The 13,354-nt window shown below is 40.6% G+C and overlaps 1 protein-coding gene across 2 annotated transcripts in view; it reads left to right on the top strand.

The window, feature by feature from the left end:
- Positions 1-13,121: 13,121 nt before the first annotated feature.
- Positions 13,122-13,354, top strand: part of LYST (lysosomal trafficking regulator) — a 190,005-nt gene continuing 189,772 nt past the window's right edge. For both annotated transcript variants that reach the window (XM_036277375.1, XM_036277374.1), the window contains exon 1: positions 13,122-13,207. In XM_036277375.1, the coding sequence (XP_036133268.1) occupies positions 13,161-13,207 (47 nt within the window). In that variant the 5' untranslated portion in view covers positions 13,122-13,160. The remainder of the gene's footprint in view (positions 13,208-13,354) is intronic.

Genomic DNA, 13,354 nt, shown 5'->3' with positions numbered 1-13,354 from the left:
ATTAACTGCTTATTGAAGGACTTTAAGTCTGATACATTTTGGTGTGACTTCCTCTGAATTTCCTTTCTAATTCTGCCTTGCTACACTCTGCCTGTGTTTCCTTTATTTCCTGGCCAGCTTTGTCACACAAGGAGCTGGGATGTCCTTGCCTCTCTGGGCCAACCACAGGTTTCAAGGCAGCTGCAATCAGTGTTAACCAAGACTTCATGGGCTTGGGAAAGGGGGAGGGGAATAGGCAGTGTTGTATGTCATCTCCCTGAAATATGAAAAAAGAAGTATGTATACTTTTCTGGGGCCATTGCTTTCTTAGATTTCTACACCCCCCCCAACCCAAACCAAACCACTGCCTCTTTTCATTTTATTGCATTTTCTTTATTTGAACAGACTTACACAATTCTACATAAATTGAAAATATTTCATTCAACACATTTTTGTACTTTGACTTAGCCTAAATACATAATACAGAATAAGTATACAAGTGTTTCCTCCCACATTTACTGGTTAAGGATTATTATAGTCCTACATTTTTAATATGGACCATCGAGGTCCAACCCAACCTTTATCCCTTCTGTGTTGCAATTTCAGTTGAAACTTAAAAGTGTTTTAGTGTTACTGCTTGTTAAAATGTAAATAGTTCTTTCTAGGAGGAGCAGATTTTTGTTGTTGTTGTTCAGATAGAGTGGGAGGGAGACAGAGGAAGAGAGAGAGAGAGAGAGAAACATTGATGTGAAAAGGACACATCAAATGGTTGCCTCCCGCACGACCCAACCAGAGCTGGGGACAAACCACAACTGGGGTATATGCCCTTAGCGGGAACCGAACCCAGGTCTCTCTGGACCACAGGTCGACACTCTGACCGCTGAGCCAAACCGGCCAGGGCGAGGAGCAGAACATTTTTTCAGGTTATTTACTTCTTGATGTAAATGAGAAATGTGGAAACATATGAAGCTATAGAACACCTTGAAAAGTTTGGGGTGGCAGAATATATTGCCTGGAGGGGTGAAACAGCATGGGACAATGAGACAGGATCACTGCCTAATAAACGGCACTTAGTGCCAGACCTAGTCACTAAAGTGCTCTGACAAGTGCCTTTCTGAAGGACATGGTTTGGCTGTGAGGAGTCTCTCAAAAATGTCATGCAGTATTAGGAAGAAACATCAGGTAGAAATCTGAAGACCTAGCTGTGAAGTCTTATGACTTTTGGGAAATCTCTGAATCTCCATCTACCTTAGGCTTCTTATCTATAAAATTTTGAGAAAGGTACTAAGGTCATTTTGCTCTCTGAGTTTGATTCTAGAGTAGATTCTTATTCTCAAATAATTCATAAAATGCAAACTCCCTGGAAGTCTTCCTTTACTGGCAGTCAGCGTGTTACTCCACGTTAGTTGAAAAAAACTTTATTTTGAGTATGTCAGTTACTTCTTATAAATAAATGTTGTGTTCCAAAGGTTCACTTCTGAGAACGTTATTTAGCATGTCATTGATTTGCCCTACTGACAACGTTCTATGAGGTGTGTATATCCACAGCGCTCTTCTTCTCCACGCTGTTTAAACTATAATGTACCTGACTGTGACATTGTGAGAGAACCCGGGAAGAAGGTCTGGGGAAGTGCTGAGGCTGCCTCATGAGGCTTAACTGGTCTACTTGTTGCCTCGTGTGCTACTACCCACTAATGGCTTGGAGGTGTGGGAATCCCTTCTTCCCTCACCAGGAAGCACGGTACTGGAGGAGAGTGAGGCAAAATGTGTTGCTAGCAGTTCTGGTTGGAACTCTGAATTCATTTTCCCATGGGGCCCCCATGGGTTGTTACTCAGGCTTCTGACTTTTCCTTCATGATACCACATCAGTTATCTAAGGAGCAGGAGACCACAATCTAAACTTCATAAGGATGTGGGAGATTTTTACAATCAGAAGTTCTTTAATGCAAAATTCAGAAAATCAAGTCAGTACTTGTGAGTAGGGCATGAGCTCTAAACAACACTTATAATTTCTTTTTTTTTTTTTTATCCTCACCCGAGGACATTTTTTGTTCAGATAGAGTGGGGGGTAGGGGGGAGAGGGAGAGAGAGAGAAACATCGACGTGAAAGGGACACATCGAGTGGCTGCCACCCGCACGACCAACCAGGGCCGGGAACAAACTGCAACCAAGGTACATGCCCATAGCGGGAACCGAACCTGGGTCTCTCTGGACCACAGACCTATGCTCTAACCGCTGAGCCAAACCGGCCAGGGCAACACTTATAATTTCTTTTGAAGTTAATGGAATCAATGAAAGTTGAACACCCACCCAAGTGTGGTGAATTATCTGTTATTATGGGGTTGTGATTTGTCTTGTGGAAGTTTTCAGTTTGTGGAACCATTAACCTTATTGCTAAAGTGTTTTTTATGGATTCTCTGATTCAGTTATTTAATTTAGAACTTTGTTAAGGAGTCCTATCCTTCCCTAATTCACATTTTAAATTCTAAGAATTTTATAAAAACAAGTCTCATTAAAATATATTTTAATTTTCTTTATTCAGAGACTATCAAATTATCCACTACAGCATAGGTTGTAAAGATGCTTATAGTATTTGAAATATAAATGGTATGTAAATAATATCCTGATGAACTTTCTGTTTTAAGTCTGTAGTTGGGAATCATTCTGATATGCGTAACACATCTATTATGACCAGAAGTTTACAGGGTGAAGCTTATATGAACAAATAGTCACTTCCTTAAATATTGTATAATTTAATAAAACTGACATGCCTTAACCAGCTTATTCCTTAAAGAGAAGTCTCTTAATCTGAACAAGGTCAGGTTATAGTCTCTTCCCCCATCCTACCCAAGTTTTCAGCTCTATGTTGTAATTATAGTTTATAAAGAGAGATTTTTAAATCTTGTTTCCAGGTGTACAGATTTTAATCTGGTGAACTTGAGTGAATATTCTGGATAACATTTAGTGATAGTATTTTGTGTTTGCCTATGGTATAATTTTCAATTGATCTGACAGAAGAAGAATGGCCATGTCTTCTAAACTTGGTTATTTTAGTTTCAGTTAATTAGCTCAAAAAACAGCTGTCATAGGAACTAACCATGGGATTTTGGACCTCTGGGCTTCAGTTTTGTCACCTGTAGAATGTGGAGTTGGAGACTATGATGTGTAAAGTTTCTGCTATTGTGAAAATGTATGATTCTAACTTATCTATGTTTATTCCTTTATTGATATTATTTATGAAATGGTATAAATAGAGTAATATTTTTTTCTCCTAGGGTTTTTTTTTCATTTTTAGTCAGGTGTTGCAGAGATTTTTAGGACAGTCATTAATCAGTCTATAATCAATATGTACTGAACTCTGGAGAGATGGGATTTAGTATAGTAAAGAATCCATATCAACCAACCCTTGTTTTCAAGAAGGCTGATTCAGACTGTGGCAGGTTCGGATACAGAAGAATTCATTGAGCACTTAATATTCTGTACATTATTTTGTTTAATCATCACAATAATTCTGTGATTTATAGCCATCTCCTTTTTGGTACATAATATGTTTCTGAAAAATATTCTTTCCAATGATAATTTCTTTAATTCTATTGTGATTTAAATTTTTCAAGTACATAGTATTATTTTAAAGAAGAATTTATCAGGATTTTTGGCATTTGGTGAGAAGAACAGGAATTGATGTTACTGTTTGATGAGAAAAAAGTATTACTTTCTAATCAGGCTATAAGAATAAGTTCAGCCCTGACCAATTTGGCTCAGCGGTTAGAGCATCAGCCCACAGACCAGAGAGTCCTGGGTTCGGGCATGTACCTCAGTTGCAGTTTGTCCCTGGCCTGCATTGGGGTCGTGTGGGTGGTGACCACATGATGTGTCTCTCTCACATCAGTGTTTCTCTCTTCCCCCCTCTCTCCCTCCCGCTCTGTCTAAAGATAAATGCAAAGGTGTCCTTGGGTGAGGATTAAAGAAAAAAAGAGCCCTGGCAAGTTTGGCTCAGCGGTTAGAGCGTCGGCCTGTGGTCTGGAGAGACCCGGGTTTGGTTCCCGCTAAGGGCATGTACTTCGGTTGCAGTTTGTCCCCGGCCCTGGTTGGTCCTGCGGGTGGCAGTCCCTCGATGTGTCCCTTCACATCGATGTTTCTCTCTCTCTCCCTCCCACTCTATCTGTACAAAAAATGGAAGGATGTCCTTGGGTGAGGAAAAAAGAAAAAGAAAAAAAGAATAGGTTCAGCCCATCTGGTATGGCTCAGTTGGTTGAGCATTGTTCCATGCACCAAAGAGGTTGCCAGTTCTATTCCGGGTCAGGGCACATACCGGGGTTGTGGGCTTGATCCCCAGTCGGGGGGATGCGGGAGGCAGTCAATCAATGTTTTTCTCTCATCGATGTTTCTATCTCTCTTCCTCTCCCTTCTGCTCTTTCTAAAAAACCAATAAAAATATATATTAAAAAAAAGAATAAGTTCATCATTATAACCCTTTTTCTTGCCTTTTTTCTATTATTTCTTTTCTGTAGAAGTCACAAGGAAGGGAAAAGGCAAAAAATACAGGTATTCCCTGCTTTTATTTTCAGAGCTTACTTAGAAACTACATCATCTCAAAACAGCACATGAATTGCCAGGCAGTCTGATCTGAGGAAAGGTTGCAGTGATCTGTCTCTTCCTGCAGGTGGCTCTCTCTACTGTGCTGTGTTCAACTGTGCTGAGAATTTAAAATGGTGTATTTACCGATGTTAATCCCAAAGATCCACATGGTAGCTCTATGGGATAGACATCTTATGAAAAAGGAAGCCAGACTTCTTACAGCTCTATATGGCTGCCTGGGTTTTCACCACTTGTCACAATGCTGACTATTTGACTATTCGGAGCAGATGCAGAAACTAGCAAAATAGAATAAATAAGCAGATTAGTAAATATTTATTGAAATGTTTATTTAATGAGTAACAAGTATTGGTTGAATGAATGAATAAATGAGGTAGTGAAAAGGGAAACTGTAGCACAATGAACTCTTCCCTTCTTATCACTATGGCCACAGGGCTGATAGTTCTTGAGGAGGAAATTTGGTTACTTAGGACCACTCCTTGTCCTGTTGTTGAGTTTGAGATTTTATTTTCAGTGGTAAATTTAATGTCATTGGTAACACGGACTAAAACACAGAAGTGACAAGGTATTAAAGAATGTATGTAGCTCTGGCTGGTTTGGCTCAGCAGTTAGAGTGTCAGCCCGCAGACCAATAAGTTGCAGGTTTGATTCCGGTCAAGAGCACGTACCTTGGTTTCAGTTTGTCCCTGGCCTTGGTTGGGTCCTCGAGGAGGCAACCAGTTGATGTCTCTCTCTTCCATTGATGTCTGTCTCTCTCTCTCTCTCTCCCTCTTCCCTTCCTCCTTCCCTCCCCTTCCATCTGTTGATAAATAGAAAAATATCCTCGGGTGAGGATTAAAATAAAAAAGAAGAATGTATTAATAATGACTTGGTGTAGGGGGCAGGTGTAGTATATGTCAAGCAGATAAATGTGTGAAAATCCACAAGACTGCGGCTGATAGCTTAATTCTGTGACCTTTAATAACAGAACAAGAACAGAGGAGCTAAGGTATCAAAGTCAACTGTCTGTGAGAAGTCTCACTCAATGAAAGCACAGCTACTTTTGACTTATTTTATTGACCATTTCATTTCAGAAAGCAAAAGAAATAATCAGGGGAGCTGATACTCTGAGCCTGATTTGACCCACTGTGAGGCCTTAATTAGATAAGTAAACATAATGGGAATTCTGAGCAAAAGGCCATGTCTCTCATTCAACAAATTCAACAAATGATCAAAATGCCTTCTCTGTGCCACATGCTCTAGATACTGTGGATTCAGCGGTCAATGCAACAGACAAAATCCCTGTTGTCATTGAGCTTTCATGTTAGAGTTGCCTAAGATCTATTGTCCAAGAAACTAGCCTCATGGTTGCTTAACTGCAGTGACCTTAACTTCAGGCTCCTGCTACAGGATCACACGCCGGATGTTTGCATGATCTGGAACTGCTTGTTCTAAAATCTAAAAATTCTAATATTCTTCCTCTCCATATTTTCTGTTCTTCAACCTCACAGTGATTGATCGCCTGTATTTCTCCTTGTGTATCAGCGTTTGCCTGGCCTCTTCCTCTTTTCCACCTAGTCTATACGCCATTTTTTTTTTTTTTTACCATCTGGCTTGTTCTTTCATCTGTGCCCTCAATTCTCCTCTGCTTCTGCTTGGCTGCCTCCATCCATCAAAGTCCCATGTCTAGATCAGGGATGCATTCTGCATTTTCTACTTTTAGATCCTGCTGGGGGGTCTCAAAGCTAAGAAAATGATATCTCCAGAATTCATGATTTTCAGCTTCTAGTCAGCTCTCAACCCACCAGTAAATTTTTTTGTTTATCCTTGGTCACTACTCTCTCCATCCCTGTTCTCATACTTCTCATTTTGTGTTAAGAACAAACGTGCTATAATTCTCTCCAGAACTTGACTTGAGCTTCTCTTGAAGTTTGTAATGCCTCTCTTCCCTCCTTTTCTCCCTTTTCCTGTTCCACTTTACTCAAGGATGACCTCCTCGATGAAGCTTCCCTGACCACCCAAATTGGGTTCAGTGCCCCGGTCAGTACACAATACCCAGTGTCTTGGTTTGCCTTTGCCACCATAAGGTAATCTTCTTGGGGGCAGAGATTGAGATACTTTCACATTTTGTATTCTTAGTGCCTGCCACAAAGTAGGTGTTTAGGAAATGATAGCTAAGTGAAAAAATAATAAACAGGAAAGGGAATATGGAGCAAAGCCAGAATTTAGGGAATTGGAAATACAGAGTTCCTAAATTCCAAAGAAAATATAGGTAAGATGCCATGGATACAGTCTCTAGAAGTGGGAGTGGTTGTAAGGTTACCATAGACAGCCTTTCCAGAACAATTGGAAATAATATGTGAAGGAAAAGCAGGGGTAAAGTGGCCAGATGAGCTCAGATTTTAAAATAATGTGCTGAAGAGGGAAAGAAGGATATGAAGCAAATGTATGTGTGTGTGTGTGTGTGTATGTGTGTATGTATTATACACACATATGTTATATATGTATAATATAATACACACATTATATTATGTATTTATATATAATTTGAAAGGGGATAACAACCCTAGAAGAAAAATGAGCTTAGGTTTTAAAAAAAGGTAGGCTGACCCTTCACATTTTATATGTAGAAGGTGAAAACAATAAGCAAATTAATAGATTCTTATTAGCAAACTGACCCTATGATCAGATACAAAGAGTAAATAAAACTCTGCATCTTTTCGTTTCTGTCGTCACTGACATGAAGAATAATCTACACAGAGACTAATAAGGGTAGACATAAAAATAAGAATAAGAATAAGAATAAGAATAGGAGAAAATTTACACCTCAGATTGGGGAAGGAGATTGGACCAGAATCTCTGGCTGCTCTGCATGAGTTCACATCTCAGGCTCAGATTCTGAGGAAATGTGTTCATGTCATTGCCGAACTGGTAATCTCTGAGTAATTACGGTGAATTTTGAAAACTTTTAGAAGGCTGTCAAGGAATAAAGTTTCAAAATTATAAAAAAAGAACGTAGAATCCATAGATTTTAGTGAGCTTGATCATGGTGTATGATCTTTTTTTAATGTATTGTTGAATTTAGTTTGCTAATATTTTGAGGATTTTTTTATCTATGTTCATCACTCTCCTGATTTTTCTCCTTCCTCATTTGCTGCTGCTTCCCAGTTTCATGTGCTGGGTCCTTCTCCTCTCTCTGACTTAGGGATGCTAACCCCAGGGCTCAGTCCTAGAACCTCCCCTCTGCCCCATTTACATTTCTCTAGGCCACCACTAGCCACAGTCCTGTCAGTGCGGAAAGTTCTATTGGACAGCACTGCTCTGGGCTCTCTCATCCATCTAGTCCATTAAAATGCGTCTGTATGCTGATGACTCCCAGATTGATTCACCAGTTACAGCCTTTTTTATCTATGTTCTTTGTAACGTCTTTGGCTTTGGAATCTGTGTAATAGTGGCCTTGTAAAAATGAGCTTGGAAGCCTTCCCTCCTCTTGAATTTTTTGGAATAATTTAAGAAGGATAGGTGTTCATTCTTTGATTGTTTGGTAAAATTCACCTGTGAGGCCGTCTGGTCTAGGCCCCGTCTTCACCTTTTTTTTAATGTTTTTATTGATTTTTTTGGAGAGAGAGAGAAACATCGATTTGAGAGCGAAACATCAATTGGCTGCTTCCTGTACGCCCCCTACTGGGGATCGAGCCGGAAACCCTGGCATATGCCCTGACTGGGAATCGAACTGGGACCTCTGAGTCCATGGGACTACGCTCAATCCACTGAGCCACACCAGCCAGGCACAGTCTTCACCTTTTAACAGAGACATGTGCAGATTAGGAGGATGCTGCCATTGAAAGAGATCTAGATTCCCATAAGGTCTTTGACATCTGTCCTATATCTTATTCTTGGGGACATGGTGGAGAAGTGGACTGTAATATGGGTAGTTATTGAACAACAGCACTCCATCTTAGTTACTTATTGGCAGACTTATAGGAAATCTCTATGGGCTGCTGTTTCTGACCCTGTTCCACCTGTCAGTTTAACACCTCCTCCCACTGCTCATTCTCAGCTGATAACCTTGCAGCTTATTTCACTGAGGAAATAGAAGCAACCCCATCTTGGTCCTTCCACTGCCAGATACACTAATCTTCCTGCATCTGTGCTCATGTGCTCTGTCATCCTTATTTCATTAGCTGAACCATCCCTGTTCTTCCCACTTGTACAATGGCTCCTCTTCATGTTGCTTACTCATTGTTCCTGAAATTATCTCCTCTCATTCTAGTTTTTCATCTATTTTACTTTCTCTGTTGGACAAAGATGCTATACAAACATGCTATAATATTTCAGCTTACAAACACTATAATATCTTTCTTTAAAAAAATAAAAATAAAACTCTCTCCTATCCTAAGTCCCCATTTTGTTGCCATTCTTTAGAGCAGAATGTCTTAAAAGAGCTGTCTAAACTCCTTACCTTCATTTCCTTGCCACTCTTTGCACCTCACTGAGACCACTCTTTGACAAGGTATTAGTAACTTCCATGTTGCTAAATCTGGTAGTCAGTTCCCAGTCTTCACCTTACTGAATCTCTCAGCAATATTTGACACAGTTGATCACTCTTTCCTGTTTCAGACTTTCTTCACCTAGTTTCTGGGTGGCACCACTCTCCTGATTTTTCTCCTTCCTCATTTGCTGCTGCTTCCCAGTTTCATGTGCTGGGTCCTTCTCCTCTCTCTGACTTAGGGATGCTAACCCCAGGGCTCAGTCCTAGAACCTCCCCTCTGCCCCATTTACATTTCTCTAGGCCACCACTAGCCACAGTCCTGTCAGTGCGGAAAGTTCTGTTGGACAGCACTGCTCTGGGCTCTCTCATCCATCTAGTCCATTAAAATGCGTCTGTATGCTGATGACTCCCAGATTGATTCACCAGTTACAGCCTCCGCACCTGAACTCCAGTTGGTATACCCAGCTGTCTACTTGCTATCCTTTACTTGGTTTCTAAGAGACCTGTCAAACTGAACATAGCTAAAACATAATGTTGTTTTCCCCCTCGTCCTGCTCTTTGTCAACCTTACCTGTCAGTATGCAGGGCTGCTCTTCACGCAGGCTAAAACACCTTGGCGTCTTTTTGGGGGGCTGGGGGGCTCTGAGGGCAGAGAGAAACTGTTAGAGGGAACACTTCTGTTTCCTCTTTCCACACCTCACTTCAGTCCCTGAAAGCAGGAGTGAGTGGCTTTTCTCACTTGGTATAATTTTTAACTTCTTTTTTTCTCTCCCATTCAGCATCCGATGCAGAAAGCATACACTAATCTTAGTGCCCTGGAATGCTCTTTGCCCAGATACCCTCATGGCCCAGTTCCTTCCTTCCTTCCTTTTGCTCAGATATTGCCTCTTCAGACATTCCTTGTGCACCGTATCTAAAGTAGCACCCCTAGCACTGCACTTACTCGGTTCTGCTTTGTCCCATAGCACTTAGGCTGCCTGATGTCACAGTGTGTGTTCTTTGTTTCTACCTCACCACACTCATGAGGATAGGAATTTTGTTTATACTCCATACCTAGTGCCAAAAATAGTAGTTGGCATGTGGGAATGTTCAATAAATATTTGTTGAATTGAATGGCATACTGATGAAATTTTTGATGACATCAGACTAGGAGGTGTAGCGAATACATTGTCAGTTTTTTGCTTTTTGTTTTGGCCATTTGTGTTTTAAACTTTACCAATCACTATATTAGAGAAAGTGAAATCTGTTATTTTTCTTAAAGGGTCATTTATATGATTATAGGCATTTTGTTACGACTTTCAGTTATGCTAAATTTTAAGAATATAAAAATTTTAATAATTTTAGCAAGTTTTATTCATTATGGTATTACAACAATTGTTGCATTGGAAGTTGAAAATTATAGTAATATTGATAAATTTAAAATTTGGCATTATAGCTATAAAGTGCAAAAAGTAATAAGACAGGGTCCCTGGCTTGAGGAACTTGTGACCTACGGGGTAACTATAGGGTGTCCATGTAGTTTGGAAATGTCATTAGAGGCAAGTATATGTAATGACCTTAAGGATATCTCCAATCTATTTTTAAAACCTGCATTTCTAGACTTTATGGACACCCAGTGTGTTATAGGGTGGTAAAAATGAGAACAGCTAGCTGTGCGTCAAGAGTGGAGGCCTAGTGAAGGAGGGCCCAGCTGATTGTGCTGACAGAATTATGAGCTTGGATAGAGTGAAACCCCATGAATTTCCAAAGTGGGCTTTGCCAAATACAGAGATAAAGAAGCCATTCTAGTTTAAGAGCATTAGAGAAATCCCTCCCTTGGCCTAGAATTGTCCCTTGATAAGAGAGAATCAGTTGGCTTTTACTTCTAATGGCCATGCCGAGTTAGCTGGACTCATCCTGGCTCCTTGTACAGCTAGAGGGTACTAGTCTTCAGAGCAGCTAATACAGTACCACCTCTGTGCTCATAATTTATTATTTATGTATTTTAATTTTTTTGTTTTCCTTTATTGATACTAGAGAGAGAGAGAGAGAGAGAGAGGAGGGGAGAGGAAGAGAGAGATGGAAACATTGATGAGAGATAACATCAAATGGCCACCTTTTGCATGTCCCCCACTGGGGATCCGGCCCACAACCTGAGCATGTCCCCTGACCAGGAATCGAACCAGCGACCTCTTGGTGCATGGGTTGACGCTCAACCACTGAGCCACACTGGCCGGGCTGTGCTCATAATTTAATTGGGCTGATTATTTTCCTTTCCATAATTTTAGAGTTAAAAATGTATGGATGATTTTGATTAGCTCAAGAGACAGCAGGATCAGGTATGGAATGTGTATTGAGGCTCCATCCTAGGGCTGTTCCATTTGGTTGAGCAAGTTGATGCACTGGCCACTGGTGCTTGGCAGTGGATGAAGTGGGTGAGTGGGACTGAAACCTGGCCTGTGTTTTGATAGCTGTGTGCCTAATGTGGGGCTGCACCAGCCTGGGAAGAGATGTTTTTTTCTTAATTCACACTAAATCCTGTGCAGTCTAACACCAGCTCTGTCCCGTTTCCTGCCTACATTATCCTCAAGTGCATAGATTAGTGTGGGTTATAAGAACCCTGCTGCCCTAGCCAGGTGACTCATTTGGAGCACCGTCCGGTACATCAGAACGGTTGTGGGTTCTATCCCCAGTCTGGGTGCTTAAGGGAGGCAAACGATCAATGTTTTTTTCTCTCTTTCTCACTCCCCGCACCCCTCATCTCTCTAAAACCCATAAAATATCCTTGGGGCCTTGGCCTGCGTGGTTGGAGCGTTGTCTCGTGCACTGAAGGGTCTCAGGTTTGATTCCTAGTCAGGGCACATTCCTGGTCAGGGCACATACCCAGGTTGTGGGTTCAATCCTCAGTCAGAGCACATATGGGAGGCAACCAATCAATGTGTCTCTCTCGCATGGATATTTCTCTCTCTCTCCTTTTCACCCTCTCTTCCTCTCTTTTCCCCTCTTCTCTCTCTCCCTCTCCCTTTCTTTTTTTCTGGAGTTAATGAAAAAAACATATCCTCGGGTGAGGATTAAAAAAAGAAAAAGAGCCCTGGCCGGTTTGGCTCAGCAGTTAGAACGTCGGCCCACGGTCCGGAGAGACCCAGGTTCGGTTCCCGCTAAGGGGGCATGTACGCCAGTTGCAGTTTGTCCCCGGCCCTGGTTGGCGTTGTGTGGGTGGCAACCAGTCGATGTGTCTCTCTCACATCAATGTCTCTTTCTCTCTCTTCCTCCCTCTCTCCCTCTCCCTCTATGAATGCAAAAAGTGTCCTCAGATGAGGATTAAAAAAAAGAAAAAGAAGAAAGAACTGTTTGCCTAGCTGAAAGGAATTCAAGACAGTTCTCTAGATTTGAGCATTTTGAAGTAGTTTAAAGATCATTCTGATTTTTAAAATGTGCGGTTCAAAATGAACCTTCATGTTTGTCTTATAACTGTAATAAGGAAATCTTTTCATGCCTCTGTCTGGTAAAAACTATGGAGAAGAGGAAAACATAACTAAAGAGAAGTATCTTGTTGCTATCCCAGCAATAGGAATGTATCATTTAATATTTTATAAATAGCGTTGTATAATACACAAAAGAGTAGTTCATTTAAAAAATTCAACAAGGATATATTTGGTGGTGGTTTGTTCATTGGCTTTGGTATACTTGGAGTTCTTATGTATCCCCAGTATCTTTCACTCTTACCTAAGAGTAACTTACTTGGCTGTCCATAGTATGTAGGTGATATTCCACTGCCTTCTAGATTCCAGTGTTAAGAAGACTGATACTAGTCTGATTTCCTTCCCTTATTAGTTAACTGGTGATTTACCTGGAGGTTGTAAGTTAGGTTCTGGGAGAGAAGGTTTGGGGAGCTATGATCAAGTTACCTTGTTCAGATCAAATATGTTCTAAGACTCCCTTCTTGAAGCTCTAGGTGTTTTTGGTGTGCTCTTGAGATTCTAAACAGTAATTGCTGTTTCATACACCAGATATGAAGACTGGCCACTGATTTGTATGTCAGAACTTTGTTAAAGTTACTATTGCCATTGATATGTCTTTTTTTTTTTTTTTGTAGGTGAAGCTTTATTCTAAGAATATTTGTTTCATCTAGTTCATGAGCTCAGATTATACTCTAAATGTTACAGAAGTGTTGAAAGACTGGTAAGTATTTAACGAAGTAAATATTATCTACTTGGTTCAGTCTAAGGTTTTGAAACTACAGTTATTTGACATTAAGTAAGCTGCAAAGTAAAATCAACTAAACTTTCCTTTAGAAGAGATGAATATGTATATTGTTGTTTATTCATA

Source organism: Molossus molossus, unplaced genomic scaffold (genome assembly GCF_014108415.1).
Source record: "Molossus molossus isolate mMolMol1 unplaced genomic scaffold, mMolMol1.p scaffold_m16_p_23, whole genome shotgun sequence".
Lineage (NCBI taxonomy): Eukaryota > Metazoa > Chordata > Mammalia > Chiroptera > Molossidae > Molossus > Molossus molossus.
Note: the sequence above shows the minus strand (reverse complement) of the source record. Positions and strands in the feature narration are given on the sequence as shown.